This window comes from Perna viridis, chromosome 9 (genome assembly GCF_037379345.1).
Source record: "Perna viridis isolate PV_CMFRI_1.1 ecotype Kerala chromosome 9, ASM3737934v1, whole genome shotgun sequence".
In the NCBI taxonomy this organism is placed as follows: domain Eukaryota; kingdom Metazoa; phylum Mollusca; class Bivalvia; order Mytilida; family Mytilidae; genus Perna; species Perna viridis.
Genome location: NC_142453.1, coordinates 15,141,261 through 15,167,596, shown reverse-complemented (window position 1 = coordinate 15,167,596; position 26,336 = coordinate 15,141,261). Strand labels below are relative to the sequence as shown.

At 32.1% G+C, this 26,336-nt stretch overlaps 2 protein-coding genes across 8 annotated transcripts in view; one reads left to right on the top strand and one right to left on the bottom strand.

The window, feature by feature from the left end:
• Positions 1-4,211, bottom strand: part of LOC148606925 (P2X purinoceptor 4-like) — a 30,762-nt gene extending 26,551 nt beyond the window's left edge. For all 7 annotated transcript variants that reach the window (XM_088544011.1, XM_088544013.1, XM_088544009.1 and 4 more), the window contains exon 1: positions 4,049-4,211. In XM_088544011.1, coding sequence (XP_088400137.1) covers positions 4,049-4,179 — 131 coding nt within the window. In that variant the 5' untranslated portion in view covers positions 4,180-4,211. The remainder of the gene's footprint in view (positions 1-4,048) is intronic.
• Positions 4,212-4,310: 99 nt separating this feature from the next.
• Positions 4,311-25,538, top strand: LOC148606924 (serine/threonine-protein kinase Chk2-like). The gene is made up of 16 exons (XM_088546953.1): positions 4,311-4,495; positions 6,005-6,129; positions 6,490-6,568; positions 9,565-9,630; positions 10,730-10,820; positions 11,591-11,699; positions 12,158-12,211; positions 12,881-12,945; positions 14,089-14,188; positions 14,927-14,965; positions 15,450-15,497; positions 16,100-16,263; positions 18,127-18,242; positions 19,941-20,026; positions 21,533-21,607; positions 21,916-25,538. The coding sequence occupies exons 1-16, from the start codon at positions 4,378-4,380 to the stop codon at positions 22,015-22,017; spliced, it is 1,437 nt and encodes a 478-aa protein (XP_088403079.1). The 5' UTR covers positions 4,311-4,377; the 3' UTR covers positions 22,018-25,538.
• Positions 25,539-26,336: the final 798 nt, after the last annotated feature.

Sequence of the window (26,336 nt, the reverse complement as noted above, 5' to 3'; positions counted from 1 at the left end):
ATAGCCCTTTGAGCAACAACAATAAAGTAGGAAATCTGAATCATTATCAAGGTTCTGAAAGTGATCTTTGAGACCAAGTTACATTGCATGCAAAAATTTTAACGTGTGAGTGTAACACCCAATAGTATCCTGTGAGAAATACTTTCCTCCGGGAAAAAAAATCCAGAGTTATTTTATAATAGTTTAATGTCTTCCATGTCTGTTAAATTGTTTCCATACAAACAATCTTATCATGATTAAACATAAATGCGCCTGAAACAGTGTTAGAAACTTAATGTTTGGTCAACACAGACCCATCATAATTTTATATATACCGCACTGTCCATTTCAAAGGAAATTAAGCCAATTTCATCATAGACTTGCTTGATTTTACATAGACTTGGTCAGTCGGTCTACTGTTAATTTCTTTCACTGCTGAAACGGTTTCCTTTCGGGTTACTATTTCCACATATGTATGTAAAAAGTGGGGTTTGGTCTTTGTGGGATAAAAAATTAAAATGACCATCAGAAGGAACAATCTTTGGAAAAATTAGACTTTAGACGCTGTATTACCCGTTGAGCACCACATCCGGTGGAAAATGACAATTTTTCAGGCAACAGACGCATTTTCCTGCACATGCACACCTACCCTCCCATCACCTCTTCATCCGATCCTGTGATCACCAGGGGCGGATTCAGGTGGGGGCGTGGTGGGTGTGCACCCCCCCCTCTAAAATTTGCAAAGCATGTATTGTTAGGGGTAGATTTAGGTGGTTTTAGATGAAACTTTAATTTCTCACCAATTTTCCACAAAAGATATCTACATTGCACCAGCTCTAAAGGACTACTTCAAGAGTTTAACCTAAAAAAAATGTTAACAGTGCACCACTCTAATCTTAAATCCAGGATCTGCCTCTGATCACTACCTTTAATTTATACAAAACAGTCAGCATCAGCACCATAATGTGACTTATTTGCATATGTTTGCAAAATATTGAAATATAGACATTTTTTTTTCAAACAAAACAGCATGGTAAGAGTTAAGGTGGGGGAAATGTTGGCTAAAGGATTAATTCTTAAGCTGAATCGGTTTGTCACTGGCTTGTAAAATATTTTTTAATTAATTGATGTCCCTGCAGTAATATGATTATATGATGATCATGCCTAATCATTCTAATCAAAATTTAATTTGTGAACACACACACACACACCCACACACACATATTTAGTCACAAGTATTACCAATAAAATATTTTTATTAATTATTTTGAAGAGCTAATTAAAAAAACAATTTCAAAGTACACTATATCCTGAAAATATTTATAACCAGAAAGTTAGTAATTCTCAGGTAGAAGTTGCTGGTTCCTTTAGGGAATACTCTGCTGACCTGTATAACGAAACCTTAAACGACAATTATGAGGTAGATGTAAAACATAGAGTAGAATCGTCCTATCTTGAACTTAAAACTTGACATTAGAAAGGGGGACTTTGACTGGTGGAGCTATAACGGAAGACGAAGTCAGTAACTTCATGTAAGACTTGAAGTGTGGGAAAGCTGGTGGGTGTGACCATATTCAGTACGAATATTTTATTTATGGTGGAGGTCCGATTGTACGATTTCTGACTTTTTTATTTAAAGTTTGTAGTTTCTTGTGGACACATCCCAAATTCTTGGAAAAAAGGACTTATCTTTCCATTATACAAAGGAAACGGAAAAACCGAAGAACTCATCAGACAGTTATCGCCCAATAAGCTTACTTTCATGCACTCTAAAATTGTTTGAACAAATAGTTAAGTATCGAATGGAAGGTGTATTATCTGAAAACAGCATTTTTCTGAACCCTCAGCAGCAAGGATTTCAAAACGATCTCAGTTGCCTTACAGCTTCCTTTAATTTGTATGAAACTCTACATTATAATTTAGAATTGTCGAACAGTGTATATGTTGTTTTCTTATATAGTAGGAAAGCATTCCACACAGTATGGCGCAAGGTTTAATGTATAACCTTTGTCAGTTAGGAGTTAAAGGCAAATTGTGGCAGATCATCGACGAGTGTCACATTGATACGCATAGTGCTATTGTAGTAAATCAGCACCAGTCACGTTTTTTCGAAGTATTTGAAGTTGTGAAACAGGGTGAGGTTTTGTGAGGATTGTTGTACTTAGTTTTTATCAATGATTTATTGTATGATATTGAACATTCAAATCCTAATACTGGTATTATTAGCATTATTAGCTGTACCCCATCCCTAGCAGATAATACATCATGCATCGGTAATAATCCAGCTACTATCCAACGTATGCTGGATGTTTGGCTCCAATTCAAGGAAGTGGCACTTCCGATTCAGTGCAAACAAGTCTTCTATTGTTCGTTTTTCAATGAATATGAGACCTACTCCTGTAGACTATGCATGGAAAATAGGTGGAGACATTGTACCCGTGGTCGAAAGTCAAACTCATTTAGGTATTGAATTGAACTCGCAATTCAAATCATATGACATAACTTCAAATTCTTGTTGTAAAGGTAGAAACTGCTACTAAGGAATTTCATCCGATGGTACTAGCCCAAATGTAATGTTAAAATTTTATTATTCTGTCATCTTACTATCGTTACTATAAGGCTGCGAAATGTGGACTAATTAGAAAACTAATGATTTTCAACACTTTATTGCAAAAGACATTCTACGTTTAAAACATGACACTCGCTCTGATATTTGTGAGAGCATTCTTGGACTTCATCCTATCATTAGTCAGATAATAAAAGGAAGCTGTTCTTTTTGCAGAAACTACGTTGCCTTAATCATAACAATCTATCAAAGAACATTTTTCTTGCGAGACTGTTCCTCTTTTTATACGAACCATCATGAAAACAATTAGGATTTATACCCGATATCATCAATATACTTCACCGTTACAGACTGGAAGGTTATCTCGCTACCTTTACAAGCGATGGACATTTTCCACCTAAACAAGTTTGGAAGAAAATAGTAAATCAACATATCTCTTCAATTCAAACTGACAATTGGAAATATCGTATAAACAATAATTGTAACTTTTCCAGATTCCGAAATATTCATAGATCTGTGACATTTGCGAAATTCTGGTCTGAAGCAAAAACTTACAGCAAAATTCGCACCTCGTATTTTATTACGAAATTATTATGTGACATTCCTGAACTTTCAGAGAAATATTGCTCTGTTTGTGGTCGAATATATAGAGATATTGTTTTGCGTGATATCTGGTCAGACATAATAATTGAAAACTTTCCTCTGACACTTTACCAGGAATTCTGGTGTTCTGATGATGAGGATTTGTACACAAATTTAATAGGAAAACAGCTGCAAACTGATCTACAAGACTGGGAAATCCGTTCGTTTATGAAACTTTGTCATTCCCAATGTTCAGTGCTCCGCCAGATATCGTCGGCTTACTGTCAATGCATGATATAGCAATACACCAAATAAATGAAGTTATAAAACATTTTTATCACAATTAAATGCATGATATGTCTTGCAAAAAGACTTTAATTTTATATCTATCCAAAATAAATAACCTCCAAAAAATACCAGGAAGAATACTAAATATATCAGAGGATTTATTTTTATATTATTAAATGATGGGTGCCATTTTAACTATATACAGGTGCCATTTTAACCACGTGCCATTTTAACCAGGTGTCATTTTGACCAAGTGCTATTTTAAACAAGTGCCTTTATGACTAGAATTTAAGCGATCTAGGGTTCGATCCTCGATGACTGATTTAATTTTATAAGTCAAATCATGCTCTCCCCTTACACTTGAAAACATGAGATTTGGTAAGAGGTGTCTGGTGCACTGTGGAACCATCCGATGGATCCATCCACTGCAACCATATAAGGGATAAAAATTGATAACCATGCAGGATGCCTGGTGATTTACTGCCAAGACTGCCCCTGTGGAACTATGCATAGTACTTGTTTTCCAGGTGTATTCGGATAAAAGAAGTACTATCGGTAAAATTACACCCAGAAGAATATGACTGACTGAGTCAAATAAACAGTTAAATTAATGAATATCCGTAGTGACCGTACCCAATAATATAACCTATGATGACAAGCTGTATTAGTCTGTTTATGACACCGACTTTTTTACTCCGAATATGTACTATTCTAGGAGTGTCATATTCGAAGAACACTGCAATTCCTTTTTGCAACCAGCCCATGCCTACTTTCTTTTTCACATGACCAGTGCATTTAGAACACCTCGGATTTTTACCTCGAGAAAATAATTTAGCGGGAAATTTTACGGAATTTTCCTCCTCAGTTGTTTTTTGATTGTATAAATATTTTAGCGTTTCGATGACTTTGATCTGAGCGCATGTGCGCCATCGTCTGTACCGTTTGAAATATAAACACCAGCGATGGACATGCAAACGGTTCCCACAGATTTTATCGACGGCGTCGACAGCGAAGAAAATGAGGAAAAAGATGAAACATGGGGGAGAATGTTTCCTCTTGGGTCAAGCTTTATTGCAGTCGGTAATGAATGCACGACACAAAGAACAGAGCCTTGTCAGAGAGCATAATTTGTTTGCTCAGGCATTTTTTTCCATTCATTGATTCAGACGTTTATGACACACTAAGTGTAATGGAGGCATCTGGACAAATTAACTGACTTATTTTTCAGATTAGATTCATGCCACGGCATTATATATTCTGCCCCCGACTAACAATCCCCTTACGATGTTGTTGGCATTTTGGATCTCCTGTACTTGGCGATCGCAATAGCCAACAGGAGAGTTCTTCGTGATGTCATCACTTACCCGTGATTTGGTTTTGGATGGCAAAAAAACTATTGAGTGGCATGGGGCATCAACTTTGAATCATCATAACTTGTTCATTTTTAAAGATAATTGAAAGATTCTTTTGGTTCCCAACATTGCAAATAAAATTCTTTTTATCTGTGAAATTTTTTAATGAATATTCAGTAATTAGACTATATGTACATAAGATTTTAATTATAATTTTATACAAAAATAGAGGTTTACATATAAATATTACTACAAATTTATTTTTCAAGTAAAAGAGTTATAAATTCACATACATAATATGAATTATTTTATCAAAATGAAACATTTTATATAACCAAAATTGGATATAAAATAACAAAGTTAAATAGTTTTGAAAATTGGGATTCTAATCATGAAATTGTCAATTGTTTATTTAGTTGTTTATTTGCCAACCAATTTGACACTTAATGATATGCAAATTAGTGAATATGACATCACTAATGAGATTGGCGAACTCTCCTATACTGGTATAACAGTTTTGTGATTAACCAATTAATGATTAACTACAGTGGCGGATCCAGAGAATCACTTGAGGAACAGGGGGTGGGATAGGGAAATCTTGATAAACACATTTTAATGCATTTATTTACACAATAAGCTATGTAGTATATTTTCATAAATTTTGCAAATTTATAAAGGGGCCTGGGGTCTCCCTTGTATCCAGCTATAAACTTTGCTAGACAGGTACACTTCAGAAAAATGATTAATGACATAGTGGTAAACCAATAACATTATTATATCTTAAGGTTTCTTTTAATTGCAGACCCCCCAAATTTTTTTACCTACATGTACATATACCTACCCAGACCTGAAAGGTACAAGGTGTTGGGGTGGAAAGGGTAAAAAAATTTTTATTTGAAAATAATGCATAGCAAATTCCTATTGAATACTATAAGACAGGTGTAAATGAGGACAATGTCTTAAGCCAGTAAACTTTTCATGTTTAGAATTGTTTCATAGCTTCTCCATTAAGAGAAACAGTTAACTCTAATTATCTTTGTAAAATACAGTGATGAAATCTGCTATAAATGTATTAGCTTATCATTTGTTCAATACATATGTCACATGTTGATATATACTTCAGTTAGTGTCTAGTAAACCTGATAAGACTTGAAGCTGGTAGGATATTCCATTCAGGGTAATTTATGCAGCAACTTTGTATAATTATTAATATTGTCTTGTGTTTTCTTTATTACAGATTTAGTTAAGGATGAATATTCATTTGGCAGGGGAGATAACTGTGATATTGCCTTTAACACAGCTACAGCCAAGAAACACCAGTGCTTTCAAGCTTACAGTAAAGAACATTTTAAGCTGATAAGAGTGAGTTACTCTATATTTTTTAATGGTTTTATTCTCAGAAGTTTTTATAGTATAGAAAGTAATTTTGTACAGTAGGTAAAAATGCTCTAATGAGTTGAATGCTGTAAACCTAAATTGCTATTTAACAAGCTGAATCAGTGTTGGACATGAAGATTCTTTATCATTGTTCATATTAGTACTGTTTTGCAAATATTTTATATACAAATCAACTCCCTTACAGAATCACTCACCTCCCAGTCTGAAGTCCAGCTTGCTTACCATTTTCACAGGAAACCAAATGGTTTATTATGCATAGTGCTAGGTATGTGTTAACATAGAATTTTTTACTGTTAAATATAAATGCTCAACATCTTTTTGCAGAAAGAAACTAGTACTGGAACGCATGTGTTTTTAGAAGACAAAAGTAGTAATGGTACATTTGTAAATGGAGAAAAAGTTGGTAAGTGTGTGAAGGAGTAAGGTTTGAATCCTACAGATTTAATAATTACATTAATGCCAAACTTTATTTTTAGCTCACTAGAACCTAATCCAAGATGGTCCCTACAAAAATCTTGCTGTCTTTATTTAAATTTTCCATCAGATTTCAAGGTGAAGCAACATGCATCATAGATAGTATTTTGTCCTGTGTGTAAAGTTTTAGAACAAATTTTGGCAATACATGTACATTCTTTTGTGTTTTATGTGTTTTTGTCCATGAGCTTGGGTGGAGCATGCTAAACAAACATTTTCTCAAGGAAAATATTTTCGTTCTGCCAAAGCCCTGCCTCATAGAAGTATTTGTCAAGTATGCTCTTCTACTTTTCTTGAAAGTGCCTATATTTACATGCTTTGACTAAGAGATTGGTTGTATCAATATGCAAATCTATATTGGATCATTAACAGAGGTGTCTACTTATAGGGATTTTCCATATTTTCTACGAATTTTGACTTCAAATTACGCTGTATGGATTGTGAATATCTCCATAGTACCTTTGTTAAAATTTCAGAAAGTTCAGGATTTTACGGATCATTTCTGTAGATTATGGTGAAAAATACGGATTGTCATTAAGTAATATAAACGAATCTGCATTAACCTTCACATTTCAGATTTATACACATGTTGATAACTATATATTTGCAACCAAATCTATTTCTTATGCAAATTTTATTCACATGCTTACATGTCTACATTTATACAAACACAAAATTTAAAAACGAAGTATGATCTATGATCCCAGCATTCAGAAAAAAGGGCCTAGCCAGTCTTGGCCATTCACATGATTCAGAAGATGCACTTCAATCATTTAGGACTGTATTATTTATCCATTAACCATTTTTGGTAGAATTCCACATAGTGAAAATCTGGTTATAGTATGGTGAATGTTGGTCAGGCAGGTGGGGAAATTATTTTTAAAACACTTTTCTCAGCAACTAATAATTGTAGCATCTTGATATTTGGTATATTGTGAGATTCAATTTCAGGCCTGTTAGACATTTACTTCCTGTTCAAAGAAATTATGTCATTTCTGCCTTTGACCCATTTTTAATTCTACTTCGATTGAATAATTTATAAATCATTTCCTTTTAAAATTTTGGGTTAGAAATTTAATGTCAGATGTGTTAGGGTGTATTATCAGTTATCTACACTATTGACCCAGGTGTATGGAAATTGGACCACCAAAAGAACTCATGTTAAGGCTGAGGAGAAGCCAACGGCTGTCCAGGAATACTTTCAGTTGGTACCATTTCCATACACCCAGGTCATAAAGTACATGCAGGTAACAGATTTTTCCCTGGCTTACAAGTGTAAAAGGCTAAAAATAATCATCTGAAATGAGCTAAATTGTAATGTCATCACAATTTGCACAAGAAATCATGTTTATCTTGAAGAAAATGCCTTTTTGACCAGGTCAAAGGTGGTACCTTTGGTACCAGCCTCAGATTAAGTTTAAGCTGGTTTTATTAGTTTTTTTTTATCTTATATTGTTTTTATCTACTTTTGGTTATTGGTAGCTCTAGTTTAATTTTTGATGTCAAAACACAATGTCAAGTTCCAATTTCATCCATAAAACATATATGTTAATGTCAAATTGGACATCTGTAGTCTTTCAAAGTAGAGGTAAATATGAATAAAAGAGACTTCAGATAATTGAAAAAATTACTTTGTGGAATAACTTAAATGGCTTTAACAATATGAATACAACTTCTTTGAAAAAAATAGATTTTTTTATGTATATTTCAGAGAATGCATTCCCTGTAAATCAAATCAAAAGTAGATCATTTACTTATTTTTGTTTATCGTTATGTTTATGGATACAATGTAGCAGTTTCTGATATACTGTGCAGCTGGCAAAGTGTCAAAGTCACCCATAAAATCATTAAGGCAAGTGCCTTTCATCTCCTGCTGAAATTCTGATACCTGCATTGATGAGGGAGGGACCAGTGGGAAGTGATCGCTTCTCTGTGGTCAGTAAGGTATCGTTACTTAAATTGTTCCTGGTCATTGTGGTGTTTAGAGCGGAAGAGTTTATTCAAAAATTTTGTTATAATATCAAACTTCAAAGTTTCAAACAATCTGGGTGCAATTTTGCAATAAATTTTTCATATGAACTCACATGGCAATAAGGGCTTCCTGCCTGCTTAACCATCATTACATTGATTTTTTCTTCGTCAGCAACTCTGTCATTTTTTATTAATTCTTCAAAGTCTTTTTTTCACATTTGTTTTCCCAGTTTTGGTATCTGTTTTTATTTAAAAGTGTTTGTTGTCATTGTTTGCATATTTTCTGTGCCAAGGCTGAAACAATACAACCTAATATCAAACGTAACCTTATTATAAAGACCAGGTGGGGCACTTGGGCTCATATGAATTGATATGTAGATTTTTTTACAATAATCTCCTATCCTGTGTTCCTTATTATCTGTAAAAATACTTGTGTAGCAAGAATTGGCTTCATTAAAGCTTGAATCTTTGATGATATCAAAAGTTTTGAGAAAAGGCAGGCCCTTCAAAGTATTTTTTCAAAGAATATCTAATAATTTCTTGGGTGTTTACTCTATACACACCCCCTGTCTGCTTTTCTAGCACTTAGATAGAAGGTTTAAGAACCGTGTTCAGTTGGTCTGTAGAGAAGTTTTCAAAGTCTGTTTCTTGATTAGTTTTTACCAAATAGTTCCTTGGTAATGTTGCTTAACTAGCAATAACAAATAATACCCCCCATGACATTTTGCAACTAGCAGGCATTTGTTACAAGCCAGGGACAAATTTTTCTTGCTGATTGTCTGGCCTGAACACCTCCACAGTGCTTATAAGATAGGTTTGTGAATTTTCTCAAATCTCTGTTGTATTAAACTTTTTTTTCTCACTGGAGAATGTATAAGTTGAATTGTCCAATTTACTTTGAATATTTATTTCGATGATTTGAATAACTCTAATAATTAACATTGTCTGTTTCAGGTAAAGGGAACAAACAAGTCCTAGCAAACAATGATGAAATTTCACTAGCTTTGAAGAAAAATAAAGGTACCAATTACTAACTTATATGTAATTTTAAAATTTTGTTTTTGAGTTCTTACTGCCTGATAAGTTCATACTTTAAGATACGGCTTTGTTACTTAAAGTAATTGGCAATTTTCAATGTCCAATGACATTGTGGATAAAAAAGATAACATGTATTTAAATTAATCAGTAGAACATCTTATCTTGACTTTCCCTGTTCACTGTGATACTGTTATGGTTCTTTTATTTGTGGGGACCAGTTTTCATGTTCTAGGGAAAAATTATCAGTTTGTGGATTCTTGAATTCATGGATTTAAAATTCTATGAAACAAACAAATGGAAAATTTCTTTTTTGTCGTGAATTTTACCAAACACTCAAATACCCGGAAGACTGGTACTTCGTGTACAAAAATACTTTAAAGTATTTCTGTCACCGTACCACCATTATTATGTATTTAACATTTGCAAATATTTAATGTAGAACAGTAATAAGTGGATATTCTAAGCAAGATCTTTAATTATTTATTATCAATGGATTTTGTTCAAATTTTGTTGGATTGCTAGTCACCATATATAGTTGATCGTATTGTGCCCCCATTTTAATTCAACAAATTTTATAGGAGTTATGTGACATTGTTGAATTTATACATACTGCACTTTAGGAACACTTTGTTGAGGCATCTCCTCAGAAACTGTTTGACAGATTAATTTCAAATTTTGTAGGATTGTTAATCGCCACATACGGTTGTTCATTTTGTGTCCCATTTTCATTTGACAACTTTTGCAGTAGTTATGGGACTTTTGTGCTTTAACTTTTTTCAGTGACAGGCGACATATGGCTAGGTGTAGCAGTCTTGTGACATTTGGTGTGGTATATTGTTATAAAGAGTAGAAGTTCATACTCCACTTCCACTTTGAATTGGTAACTTTCGTTTGAGTTATGGGACTTAAACTGTATTCAGCATGTTTCAACAATACAAGATCTTGTGGACACAACTCTGCTGCTTGACAGGTTCTTTTTATGTTTGTTATGATGCATTGTTATGAAGTGTAGTTATACATAATAATTTGCCATTTTGATGCAGCAAATTTTGCTTCAAATTTACCTTAATTTATTTTTTAGCTTATATGTACCTTGATCTAAGTGTGGATGAAGAAGCTGGTCTACCTGAACAAATCAGAGAAAAATACACACTGACTAAAACATTAGGCAGGTTGGTGATTTATTGAGTAAAACTTAAGGCAGGTTTGTCTCTAAGATGTTACTGAATACATTCTGCTGCAGGATTTTGATATTGATATATGATAGAAATTCATGAACATTTCACCAAAGCACTCCCTTCCTAACCTTTTTTCCGATGGCTTCAGTTACATACACAAAACTCAAATTGGATGTTCTTCAAATAATTTGATAACAGTATATTGGAGCTTGACTTAAATATAAAACAAAAAAACAGGGATTAAAAAATACAAAAATCTGTGATCATCAAAATTTCATACTGATTGCACATACTCCCATCTTGAACACATTGGCATTGTGCGATTAATGATAATGTTGTATATTTTAAAGATTTTTTTTTATATTAAACTGTATTCAGTATCTATTTTGAGGGAAAAATTAATCACTCTAATATGATTGCTAGCACTGAACATGTTGAATTCTAAATTTGAATAATCTTGAATACATGACATCATTGTCCTGAACAAGATGAAATGTTTCTGAAATGTGGTTAATTTATTGGCCAATATTGGGGTAAGGTAAATATTCCCCATCATTGCATGACAACCTTTATGGTGAAGTTTGATAAAATTTACTGAAAGTCAGAGAGTTTTTCAGCTGCTGTTTGTTAATTTTAAAATGCTTATGGTACACCATTTTCACATAAAATTTACTGAAAACATTTTTATTTTTTAAAGTTTCACAATTTTGGAATCAGATTTTATTTATTCTGTATCATCTTCAATATAATTTCCTTATTTTCAGAGGAGCTTGTGGAGAAGTTAAGCTTGCATTTAAAAAGGGAACATGTGAAAAGTTTGCTGTAAAAATTATTTCCAAGAAGAAGTTCTCTGTTGGGGGTAAACATCAAGTTGTAAGTTTACATAGAAATTTAAAAGTTACCAAAGCAATTTAGCTTTAAACACATGTTAAAATCAATAAACACTTAGAAGGTAAAATTTTATAGGTATTGAACATGATTAATGGGGTTGTCCCAACTATGAAGGACAATAACTCGAGACATTCTAGCATTAACCCTTTAAACTCAATATAAGATACATGTAAATATTTTTTTTGTAATTGACATCATAAATTTTAATTAGTTTTGCACTCCTCCAATATGAGCATTTACTACAAGCATACATTTAATTTTACTTTCTGCAGTGAATATTATTGTATTATGCAATTTTCTTTTGGCTTAAAAAAACATTTTCAAAGTTAGATTGTTTTAAGCTGTATACAAACTGTACATGTAATTTGTTTCATAAGGAAATATCAGAAATTTCAAATTCTTTTTTGTTTTAATTTACATATTATTGCTTGACTTTTCAGAATTTAAGTAATCAAGTAATGACTGAAGTAAAAATATTAAAATCACTAAAACATGTAAGTATAGATATGTAATAAATGTATTTTTAACTTCTACAAGCTGATTGTAATGAATATTCATGTTTACCTCATTCATTTCTGATGTTCAAATAATTTATTAAAATAAAAGACATTGCATACATTTATATTTGTATGATAAATGCAATAGTATGATTAATTGCAATGTTTTTATTATTGCAAAAATGTCACTGGCTTCAATTTGCAATAATAAAAACTCACATTATGGAGTTCTAACATTAATAGTCCTGGATATTTGTCAAAAGCATAAACATTTTAAATCACTATAGAATTGGGCTACTAAGGAGTAAGGAAACACCTGATGATTTTGGAGTCAGTAGGTCAAAGTTCAAGGTCAAGTTCACTTTTAATAAGTTGAACTTATGATAAGGAGCAGTTACTTTTGTTTTTTTTAAATCTTCATGTATAACATTGTCGTAGAATTTGTTTTGTTTGATATATCTTGTATGGTTTTAGTTACTTTGTATTCTTTGTTGTGTATGTCTGTTTTCCATGTCTGGTCTTTGTCCCTGGGTTACATTCTTTTGATTATCGCTTAACCTTGGAAAAACAGAAATAGAAATTCTGTCATGGCTAAGTATTTTAATCCATGAAATTCTGTTATGAATAAATGTTTTAATCCATGGCTTCTCTCTTTTTTTTCTCCAGCCATGTATAATAGGTATAGAAGATGTGATAGATCTACCTGATGTACTTTATATAGTCTTGGAATTGTAAGTACAATGCAATATTTTTTATCATTTTTATACCTAGTTGAAATAGACAACTTTCAAATGTGCCATTTATGTTGAATCTGGGGAAAACAGGTTAAAAGTTACACAAAAGATACATCAGTTCTAAAGGAGAAGACCATATTATTGTGCAAGTCATGAATATCGAAACTAATCTGTTAAATATTCATGAAAATTAAATTGAAACAAAATAATTTCCTTTTCTTAATTAATTAATCAAGATTTATAATTAGGAAATTTGAATTTCCGGGGCCTATGGGCGCCACCGTGATCGGTTGAACTGTGACGTCACGAAGTCCATTTGTAAAGTGAAAGTAAATAGGTAATTGATTACGATGTCCCAAAAATCGCAAATTTGGGACTTTTCCCCTATAATTTCAACCCAAAATAGATAGAAGAAGAGATTGAGGCACAATATGTAAGCAAATGTCAGACATCATTGACGAACAACAGGATTTGCAGCCAGATGATTAGTATTTGTAAGGAAAATCTTATGACTACTTCCGAAGAATGTTCATGTTGCTGGTAAAAAACACTTTTAGAACATTTGTCTTTTATCATTCATGCAATCGTAAGCTTGACAAGTCACACATGTTTTGGTGATTAGATAAAAAGGATCATAGAAATATTTACAGAATATTCTTTGTTTACATATAATTTGCAGTATTTGCATCAGTACCAAACCAACTTAGTGACATCACGAGCCAATCGGAAACTATCGGTAATAATCAATAAAATCTGACTATGATCTTCCTTCAGATAGGAGAGTTCTGCAAGATGGCTATCCACTTATATTTCAAGGATTTCAAACTTTGCATAGCCTTTAGCATTTTATAAAAGCGCATTTTGCATTAAAGGTTATTTATTTTTGTTTAAGTGGGTTTAATTTATCATAGGAGCCTAACTTAATGCAAAGGTGGTCTTTCCCTTAAGTTATTTTTAACTCCTATTTTTGTTGATGAATTGGAGTTATCTTTCTTTGAATATAAAAGAATTTTGAAAGTCAGTTCTATTATGGAGTCCAGATAACACAACATGGCATGGTTTTATTTAATGACTAATTTTTTTATCAAACGTTTTTGAATCGATGCTTATTCATACTGATTATATCAATTTTATTTACAGAGTAGAAGGTGGTGAATTATTTGATAAGGTTGTCAGTATAGGACAGTATGATGAACCAACAGCCAAGTTATTATTTTATCAAATGGCTCATTCTATTAAGGTAGGTAATTATTTGATAAGGTTGTCAGTATAGAACAATAAGATGAACCAATAGCCATGGTATAATTCTATCAAATGGCTCATTCTATTAAGGTATTATTATCTTAATACAAATCACTCTGCAGACCTTGCACTTACAAGTTATGTTGGACTGCATCTGTGGTCTCATGATAGCATGCTCACATCAGGAGATTGTGGGTTTAACCCATGTCATACATAAGACTCTCAAAAATTGTAGAAACTTTTTCTCTGCCTAGCATGCAGTATTTAAAAGATAAAGAGTCAGGACTGGTAGGCTCCGAGTCAAAATAATATGTCCTACTGTGATAACATGCCTTCCTGTCATCTGTTCCTTATATGAGCTAACACAATAAAAATCTGGATTAGTGTGTTAATCTAGTACCAGGCAGGATGTGTTCTATTGTCCAGAAATGTGTAGCAGTTTTATTTTTTTTAAAGATTAGAATATAAATACATATAGATGCACCTGCCATAAAAACATATTTATGATATGATTTGAGGAAAAAGATTGGAAAATCAGGGAAAAAAATGACAGTAAAATTAACTGTATTGTAGTCCTTAATATCTCTGTATGTCTTCATTTGAGTGGGCTTAACAAACTGAAGAAAAATGTTAAAGAATTAAAATTTTCTTTCACACAGAAGGTAGCCTTAAAGTCTTCATATGGTAAAGTCCTTATCAGTGAAATTTAGAAATTGAAAATCCGATCTTTTTTCAGTATCTTCATGATCAAGGAATTACACATAGAGATTTAAAGGTAAGTGCACACTAGAAATATTATTATGATAACAACTGTAAAAATGTATACAGAATTAATAATTGATTGGTTCTACCTATACTGGGTAAACTTTGAATTTCACCATTTTCAAATTACCATTGGAGAAAATGAAAAGATGCACTGATATTTTTTATTTAAGCACATGTAAGCATACACCTTACAAATATTGTTGCAGGCATGTTTTGTGCTTGCTTGTCAGATTATGAACTGCTTTTACAATTGTAAGATCACATAAGAAACAAATAGAACTGTATATGTCAACCAAGTGGAAAAAAATATATTTATTTATGTAAGGTACATAAAAAAATCATACTCTATCCACAACTATTCTCATTCTATGAAAAAATAACCTGTACTACAATGTCTTCAAACCAATGAGAGACAATTTTTATGGTGTACATTATGAATAATATGCATATAAGAATTGATTAAATTTTATCTTTTAAAATTTGTTTATTTCCAGCCTGAGAACATACTTCTTGCCTCAGAGAACAATGAATCACTGATAAAGGTAAACCCTTTGTACAAATTAGAAAGAACTAAATGTCCAAACAGTCACAAAAAGGCTATTTTTGCAACTTTGTTGGCCATTGTATTGATAATATAACTTGTATAGGGTCAAATAAAGGGTAGGCAAGTCCCTTTAACCTAAATTGAATAAGTGAATTTTCTTCCAAATTAGTTGCTGCTGGTAGATACAATACAGATGTCAATTCCTTCAATGCACATCCAAGGTTTAACAATACCAAAGTCTTTTAAGATTGATAGTTGTTTTTCCCTGACACAATGGAATATAGATAAAGAAGTGATGATTAGTTGTGACGGTATGCCCATGCTACCACTCTTCTCAAAAAGTATGATAGGTGGGTTTGGAGTCATTATGCCCATGCTGCCATTATTCACAAAAAGTGATGGCTGATGGGCTTTAAGTCATTATGCCCATGCTATCACTCTTCACAAAAAGTATGGTTGGTGGGCTTGGAGTTATTCTTCCCAGACCAGCATTATTCATGAGATGGCTGATGGGCTTGGAGTCATTATACCTATGCTTCCACTTTTTAAAAAATTTATAATATACATGTATTTTTACAGTAAATCTTCTGTATTCTGCAGGTAACAGATTTTGGATTATCAAAGTTTGTTGATGCAGGGTCAATAATGAAAACATTTTGTGGTACACCAACATACCTAGCTCCTGAGATTCTCCTGACAGCCGGAAGTGGACAGTATACTAAAGCTATTGACTGCTGGAGTCTGGGTGTAATATTGTTTATATGGTGAGTTAAAACATTGTCTGTGATCTTCATATAATAATACAATCACCTTGTGAAATACCATATTACATCTATTGGAAAATGGCACTGATTACTGCAAAGTTATTTATGTTCATGAGCAAATATTTTTGCTTACTTTATGAGAAAAACAAATAAAACAATTGGCTTGAGATCTTGCCATTTCAATGGAACACGCCTGTTAATCTAACCCCATAATGTAAAATAAACAATAAAAAAATAATTGCTTTAGAAGGTGCTTATTACTTCTCAATTTATAATACCTGCATTTTTTTACAGCCTATAGTGAAAACTGTCAAATCCCAACCCCTTTTGGACTTGATATTTTGGTTAATGAGGCAGGTGGTTAGAATATACTAGTCCTTAATGCATTTTGGCTTAAAGGGACTTGAAAAGATGTCTGGTTTAGGGAGGTTTCCAGTTCATTCAGGGCTTAGTTTAGACAGATTTCACTGTATTCTAATAATTAGACATTGGCAGTCACTCTGTTTATGAAGAATGTTTAACTATATTTTCTGGACTATAAGTCAATATTATTTTTTCAGCAAAGTGTCAGCCTTGGCTTATCGTCCACTTTGACTTATATAAGGATTTTTTCAAGAAAAAATATTCATCTACAATGCATTTCATTAGATTTTTTAGTTCAGTTTTAATTGCTTTAATTCAAAATTTTTGGTGAACTGCAATCATTGGAAGCAGTCACTCAAACAGTCAAACTGGCGATTGAATCAAATATTGATAATTGCTACTATCCTTTATGAATGAATGATGATGTTGATAAAAACTTTGAAACCATTAAAATATATAAACAAACTCTATAGATTGTAGAAGATATGTAAATAAAGCTCTTTTTAACTGGAAAAACATTATCGAGTGTTCTGGAGTTATCAGTCCTTCAATATGCAAATTTGTACCCATTTACGGTATGTCGTAACAGATTCACATGTGGCTCTAATTATAATTAGTTAAGGTGCTATCTAAATGGCTAATTGCAACCAAATTTGTGGGTAACAATTATCCTTTATTGTATTTTGTAATACCAGGTAAAATTATTTATTAATTGCCGCTATTAATTATGACCAATTCATCAAACGAATTGCCCACTTATTTCACACATGGGTGCCTGTGTTTGACATGTTTACAATTTCATTCACCTGATGATCTAAGGCTTCAGAGCCATTGATACATCATTCAATAAAAATAATTGAACTCACGGACAAAATATACTTTAACAAAAAACACAATTATTCATTTAATTAAGAAATATTATGCTTAGTAACATTGTTGGAATGATATGCTGTTGAAAAATCATATCTCCGCTGACATCTACAATATACATACACACATCTGACCCTCAACTTATCTGCCAAATTTGACTTTTTGTTTTTTTCGTCAATTTTGGTCAAAATTAGGCAATTTGTATACTCCACATCGACTTATACTCCGGAAAATATGGTAGATAGGATAAAAAGAGAGAACTTTTCTTTGAAAAGCCAACAACTTCAAAATCAGGGTTTGCATGGTCCTGAATAACATGAAGTACACCCTAATCAATTTATCACCTAGATAAAATTTCAGTTTTACATTGCATAGCAGAGTCTAAGCAAAACTCATCTTTGATACTTGAAATTAGGTTTGGAAATAGACCTAACACAGTTATTCAGTGAGAAAGGTAGTTACATGTATACATGACCCATTTAAGTTCTTCATAGTCCATGTACCTCAGAAGGGAAGGATGAAGATATATGTTGTAGAATCCAAAACAAAGCATAATAACTGTTTATAACTTGTTAGAGTGTTTATCCTTTCAATTTATCCTGTTATCCTTGATTAATGTTATCATTGCAGCTTATCCGGGTACCCTCCATTTTCCGATGAAAGGAAGGATATGGAGTTACCCAAACAGATCCTTGGTGGACATTATACGTTCCCGAAACAGTATTGGGGAAACATATCAGAAGACTGTATGTATAGTTACATTTGAAGACATTTTAAAGATAATTTTTATTACTGAATTTTTACACTTTTCTTAGATTATTACATTTATATAGTTTGAAGTCGTGGTGGCCATTTGTTGCAGAGAATTGATTTATGGAGAGTATATTAATGCAACTGTCTTTAAGTGATTTTATCCTAGATTTGCAGTATTTTATTATCTGCAGAAAATTTATAACACCTTGACATTGTGTCATACAGCAAATGTATTGGATCTCAATACAGTGGATTTCACTTAATTGCGGAAATGATCCTTGTTATAAGGCCTACCAAAGTCTCTAATGGGATCAAAGTTGTCAGAAAACTCCATGTATGAGTTATTACCCTTGAAAGGTGAAAAATGACAGGTTTTTTTACTGCAGATTTCAGCCAATATGTTGAAAACTATGATAGGTAGAATGAAACTTTCAGAAAAGATTCTTATTAAGGCTTACAAAAGTTTGTAGGGATCAAAGTTTTTGGATGATTCCTTGTTTAGATTTATTGCCCTTGAAAGGCAAAAAATAATGTTTTTAGCAGTTTTCAGCCAATATTTTGATACTATAATAGATAGAATGAAATGATCTGTATCATAACCAAAGTTTTTTTGAATCAAAATTATCGGAAAATTCATTGTTAGAATATTTGCCCTTGAAAGGCAAAAATATAACCAGGTCAGTGATTTTGGTATATGAGTCTACCACGATGAGTTACTGATCAAGATTACATATTACTGATTTTTTCCAAAGTTTCAAAATCAAGGTCATTTCCTCAGTTTGTCATTTATACTTGATGATCCAAGGATAGTATTTGGGTCAGTGATATATTAAAAGCAGGTAGAGGACTATGTATTGATTTGCAATACTCACAATATGCTTTTTTCAATAATATTTTCTCTTTCTTTTGACTAGATACTATGGCCGGAAACTAATTAGACATGATAAAAGATTGATTGATTGTTGGGGTTTAACGCCGGAGCAGCAATATTTCAGCTATATCCAGGCGAATATGTCCCACTTAAACACTGAAAATATTTGATATTTTTTCATGAAACGATGATTTTGGTTAACTGCATATTCCTGTTAAGTACCATTCCACATAAAATTCAGTCACTACCAATGGTAAAGTGATACATGGTCAGGAAAATCCCACCAAACCAACAATACATTTTAGTGTACATATGCTATACTTTCACATGACAACCATTTTTACTGCAATTGGATCTGCACTTTTTAAAAAAATCATACATTCATCTCCTACTAAAATCAACCAAATCAAGCCAAATCAAGAACTCTTGCAAAGTGCCAGTTTCATGCACAGTCTATATAATTTTTATCTCAAAAGCGCAACAACCAAATGAAAAACTAAGACTGGTTATGTGACCAGTAACTGTTTCTGAACAAGAAATAAAAATGAATGCGGTTGGTTTTTGACATGCATGAATCACTTACCGTCTGATTTTTAAAAAGACAGCCACTTAATTGCATAATTTTTCTGACAAATAGGCTATGTGATTAACAGGAATCCATTGTATTCTGAGATGTAATATATCAGCTGCAGTTTTCTTTGACACATAGGTAATGCTTTGATGGGACTTACTCTTTAGTTTCCTGTTGGATCCATGTGTATTAAATATATCGATTTGTGTGAATTTTGGAACATCTGTAAACATAGTTTTATAATTGTAGCCATTGATTTGATAAAGAAATTGATGACTGTTGATGCAAATAAAAGAATAACATTAGAGGAAGCTTTGGAACATCCTTGGCTTAAGGTAAGTAGGCTGGTAAAAACTAATTAGATCTTGGGTCCCATCCATTTGTTATAATACAATGATATGTGAAAATAAAATATATATATAAAATGTATAAAAAACTTGTTCAAATATGAAATAACCAATATCGTTATATATACAGGGTTCGACATTAACGGTTGCCCGATTGCCCGGGGCAAGTAAATCGCCGGTCTGGGCAAGTAAAAACGACATCAAAGTTGCCCGACTGGGCAAGTGAAAAAAATATGTGCCCAAATTACATTATTTCTGATCATCGCAGCTCTAAAACATCGAAAATTACTTCTGTATAGTTCGCCGTTCTTCCCGACCTTGCTGACCTAGATTATGATAGGATAGTTTTCTGATTTTCCTTTTGCTAAAAATAGATCGTATGATATTAATGTCGACCAATCGGATGCGTCCAATTGTACATCTATTTTCGTTATCCAGTTGAACATCACGATTTATTTATGGAATTTCTTACTTTGGAAAACTGTAAGAAATCTGTATCGAAAACTTCGAAAATATGAGAGAAAAAGAGAAATAAAATTCTATTAAAGATAGTTATTGTTGTCCATTTGTTAAACTAAAGATGTGAAATAAAAACTCCTCACATGAATACTTGTAATTTCTTTGCTTCTTGTTTTAGCCCTTATTCCCGCAAAAAATATGACGGCTTTTCAATTTATTTGGCTTGCAATTAATCAGTTCTCCCCAAGTGTCGAGGGAGTAAGCATGGCCAAGCAGGGGACACAAAGTTCCGGGCAAGTATTTCAATATTTCGGGCAAGTGAATCACATATGTCACTTGCCCGACTGGACAAGTGAATATAAAAGTTAACGTCGAACCCTGATATACGATTTCAGGTCTGTTGCACTTCTACTTCCTGTTTATGGCCATATCTGTCTGATCCATATTTACTTTGAAAATAATCATTGAGTCATATTAACAGCTCTTGTGGCAATGTTCTGAGAACATCTGTGTTGGTGTTAAGTTTTGTCGCTTCACTGTTGTATAAATACTGGATTATTTTTTTCTTCAAGGAAAAGTGTTGTAAGAAGATGTTAATGTATATTTGAATTGTTACGAATCATCATTTAATGAATTGTTTGCTCAAATATTTTCTTATAATAAATACAAAGATTAAAGTTACTATTGATTGTATGTGTTTGTATTTGTACTTCATAGATGCCCTTTTATAAAATAGTTGTGTCTATTTTGCCTTTGTCCTGGAAGTTCTTTGCTACACAAGGAATTAATTTTTGCATATTTTGTTAATCAATTAACCGATTTAGATTTATAACACAGTGTTAATTTTTCATAGTATAAAGCATTGAAAATTGAAAGGAATTTTTACTGAAACTAAACAAAATCATTTTTTTCAAAAGTGGAACAAAAATTCTTTGTTAGTTTACAAGGTACAAGAAGAAACCATGAGAATGCAAATCCTACACATAGAAGTAATTATCCCAGTGGTTTATTGGTTGGTTATGTTGTTATTTACAGGATGATGAAATGAAGTGTAAAGCAAATAGATTGATGTACCCAGAGTCAGATGGAATGATTCCACCATTGAGCACAGTATGTTGAATCGTTAATGTTGTAGATGTTCCAAGATTGAATAAACTTTAATGACAAATGTTGATTTGAATGGTTCTTATTTATCTAATGCAAAAATCAAGTCATTTGCACAGTATCATTTTTTATCTTATCAGTGTAACCTTTCAGGTTAAATAATTAGCACAAAGGACAAGACTACATTTTTTGACAGACTTGCTTAAAATTGTGCAGCCTATAATGTGCAGTGGATCCTTTTGGTAACCATAGATATTTGCTAAGTTTATAATTAGAAACCACATTTTTAAAACATTGTGCATTTACTATTTCAGCCTGGACAAATGAAGAGACCTCTTGATGAAGCAGTTGTTCCTAATCCAAAAAGAACAGCATCCACAGAAACAGTCACACCTCCTGACACACCCACTCCTTGATCAACCAATCTCCTGTTAAATCAGGATTAATGACAGCTCAGTGTGATAGAGTGCAAGCCATAGGACCACATACTTTTTAATTTGATTGGATAAGGCAAGGACTTTTTGCCCAGTCAGGTACTTTGCTGTTTCTTTGTACAAAGTGAACAATATTTTATTTTGCAGATACATATTGAATTCATCTTTATGAGCTGTTGGTTCCATTAAATGGATTTTTATATATTTTTCCTTTCGTATATGCTTTTATTCTTTATGGCATTTATTTTGTATCCTTTAAGTTTGAAGAAGCATTTATTGTTTACCTTCTCAAAGAGGAATCGATAGTTAATGTCTGCAGTTGTAAGACAGTAATTTGGATATTTATTTCAATCTGACTTAATGGACAGTCTTTGTAAGAATCAGGCAGTCGGTGAAACATGGTATGAAAAAAAAAACCCATCATTTTGATAGTGTAATTTGACTATTTGCGCCATCAGAATCAGGGAAAAAATACAAGATGTTCCATATCACTTTGGTAAATTGAATTATATTTCATAAAATGCACTGAAAATTGTCTTTTTAAATAGAGAAAGCATCCTGGAGTGAAGTTATATTGTCAGATCGATGGGGTTTTGACATGCATGTTTCTGATTTTCCTGTTTGCCTGATTCTTAAAAAAAGTTAAACTTACACTTCATTGTTTTGGATTTATTGTTTGTTATAGGAGTTTATGTTATGGAAGATATGTTCTAATATTAAAAGTTATGTGTAGTGGTTGAGAAGTAGAATGAAAATATAAAACAACCTACAAACATAGTAGAGTTAGAACTAGTAGATTACAAATAACACCATCACACATTTTCTGCCTTAGTGAACGCATGTACACAGCCATGTGGATTATATGTGTGTTCTCAATTGGTTTACATTCAAACCTGTCTTAGTGAACACATGTATATAGCCATGTGGATTATATGTGTGTTTTTAATTATTAATTATGATTTCTGTACTGTATTTGAAGAGGACTTAACCATAGATTTGATTGTCATAAACTGAGTGACACATCAGCAGAGCAAGTGAATGGTTAGTGTTTACCATTAAATCATGATTGATGATGAAATTTCTGCTAATACCATACTTTTTTCTCCTTGTGGAATATATTTGTATAAATGGCAATTAAAAATCAATAAAAAATATTAGTGCATGCATAACAAATTTTAAGGACTATCATGGAATATATATTCTGACATTTACAGTATCCAGTGAACTTCAACATTTTTATTAAGTTTTGCAGTAGAATCTAATTTTGTTAAATATGTAGAAAATATTTCCCCAAAATCATACATATTTTAGCAAATTTGTAAAGTATTTCGTCAAAATTGTATAAGTTTTACAAATTTTGTCATTAAAATTAAGCCTAATGTTTACAGTTTGTGAAAGATTTATTGTTAAAATGTGAAATTTCACTTAATTCAATAATAAATTATAGAATTCTTTACAGGTGAAGTATGTATGTACATTTCTGATACAAAGTTTAATCGTTAAACCAACATAACCCCTTATGTTTAATTATACCTGTAATTAAAAGTGGGCAAACCAGGATGACGCCATTTTGTGCCCTGTAGGCTGGTTTACATTGCCAACATTAGTTCTTATAAGTTAATTGTACTGTACATGCATGTTAACAGGTCTGTATAAAGATAGCAATTCATGATCATCAATTAATCAGTTCCATAGAATTTAACCTGGAAACGGTATGAGTAGTTTCAGAGATTTATCATTTACAATGAAATATGCAGATTACAAGTGTTTCTAGTACTGTATAATGGGAAATGTTTTGCAAGGTGCTAATTTTGCATATTTTAGCAGTCTGTCTAAAAAAGCTAAAATAAGTACAATAAGTAAAAATATTTATTCTGGGCTTAGATATTTAGTGCATCACTTAGCATCAGCGAAAATTAGATTTGACAAAATTTTGTAGACTTATTTGCCTCTAAATCAACAAATTGTATATCTTCACAAGATATTCTTGAGACAAAATGATTAGCTTTACTGCCAGATGTTCTCATGTAGTCATTTAAAACAAACTGTAGCAAGAATCCCATATAATGATATTGTATGGTTTGGTACAATGTGTACTAGTTTTTGTAGTATTCACGGGTCTTGTTAGACCATGCATTTGAATTTCCAATGAAATAGTAGTTTATAGTTGAAACCATAGGTGGTTAATTTTCAAAAAAAATATAAACAAGTTAGATTTTGCACTTATTTAAGTTTTTTCTGTTATTGCACAGCCCAATCCAGTCAGTTGAATATACAGGTACTTCAGTTTTCTGTCATAAAATTTTCTCTGCAACTTTGTCACTTTGCATTTTTATTGTGTAATCCACTTCAAATTATTTTCTAATTCTTAAGGACATCCTCTAGAACTTGCTCAAAATAAAAAAAAACCTGTTTAACTGATGTTGCTTCATACTTTGCACCAAATTTTAGCATTTAAGTATCAGTCTTTCTAAAAATCAGACAGAAGGTGATTCATGCATGTCAAAAACCCACCGAATTCAGTTTCTTGTTCAGAGACAGTTACTGATCACATAATCAGTCTTAGTTTTTCATTTGGTTGTTGCGCTTTTGAGATAAAAATTATGTAGATTGTACATGAAATTGGCACTTTGCTGGAGTTATCATTCTTGATTCGGTTTCATTTGGTTAAGTGGTAGATGAATGTATGATTTTCTAAAAAGTGCAGATTTGAATGCAAAAAAGATTATCGTTATGTGAAAATATAACATATGTGGACTGAAAAAGCATTGTTTGTTCCATGGGTTTTTCTTAACCATGAATCACTTGACCAGTGGCAGTGTCTGAATTTTATATGGACTGGTACTTAAGTGTAAGTCCCTGTAAGAATCAGGCAGTTGGTGAAACATGATATGAAAAAAACCCTTCATGTTGACAGTGTAATTTGACTATTTGCACCACCAGAATCAAGGAAAACAGACAAGATTTTCCATATCATGCTGGACCATTGAGATACAATTTCATTGAAATGTACTGAAAATGAACATTTTGAGGGCAGATAACTGTCAAAAACCTCATTTTTCTAAGCTTCTATTGAAAATTTTCTGTGCAAAGCCAGTGATGCAGAGATCAAATAATAGTCTTTACAAATAGAGAAAGTATCCTTGAGTGATATTACATTGTCAGATCGATGGGGTTTTGACATGCATGTTTCTGATTTTTCCCATTTCGCTTGATTCTTACACTTAAACCAATCAAAATTGATATTACTGCACAATAAAACTGATAATTCATGAAAATTTTCTAAGGACAGGAAATAATTTGTGAGTTATTATATAGTTCAGTTTTATTAGTTAAGATACCCTGTTACATTTTTAATGTTCACTGTATAAATACCATTTCCACTAACATATGTACACCATGTTGTAAAATCTACAAGAAGATCACATTGTTCTGGTAGTTCTAATGTATTTTAATTTGATAGTATACTGTGTTCAGATTTTTAGTAAACTTATCAAAACTAGTGTTTGGTGGTTGAGTTTAGTGTTACTGCCTTATAAAATACTCTGCATGAACATCATAGGAAAAATTGCAGCATTTGTTTTTCATATGTTTTTGACAAACAAGAGAAACAATTGAAAAACATATGTTTAGCTTTGAAGAAATAAATCATGAAGATGTTTCTAAAAATTGTTTGGTAAAATATTTTTATGCTCCTGCAACTAAAAACTTTGGTTCATCCCAAAATTTTTGTATGATAACTCAAAATCAATTGCACCTACTAAATTGAAACTTAGGTAAAGTGTATATATTCATAGTGGGAAGCTGTGGGATGTTGCTTTAGTAAGCAAGCACAAAAAAGATCTAGTTCAGAGTGTTGGACTAGTACAAAGCAGGGTTGTTCAATTGGTCATACGGTGTCTAGTCCGAAAATGCATGAAATATGCCATAAAGACATTAAATCATAATTCATAATCAATCAATCAATCAATCATTTTTAAAGAAAAATATATCAAACAAGTAAAGACACTCCCATATCTGTAGTGTATGAAAATTTCCTCAAATGCAAACTGTATTCACATTGCCATTTTGTTTTGATCAGAAAATGGATTTATCACATTATAAACTGTTGGAAAATAGTTGCCACTTACAGCCACTTGACCAAATTCCTTTAAGTTAAAGAGTTTGGAATTTCTATATCAAAAATATATATAAAAAAAAATTATTCATTCTTTCAATTTAACCTGTAGGAGGGTATTTAAATGTATCAAATTATGTCACATAAAACCTTGCCACTTCATAGGTGGGGTATGGAAACAGTT

Excerpts from the sequence above, each read along its gene's own strand:
- LOC148606924 (XM_088546953.1), top strand. The coding sequence starts at position 4,378 with ATGGACATGCAAACGGTTCCCACAGATTTTATCGACGGCGTCGACAGC. Across the intron at positions 11,700-12,157 it reads TTGGGGGTAAACATCAAGTT|AATTTAAGTAATCAAGTAAT; the intron begins GTAAGTTTACAT and ends TTGACTTTTCAG. Across the intron at positions 12,212-12,880 it reads TATTAAAATCACTAAAACAT|CCATGTATAATAGGTATAGA; the intron begins GTAAGTATAGAT and ends TTTTTTCTCCAG.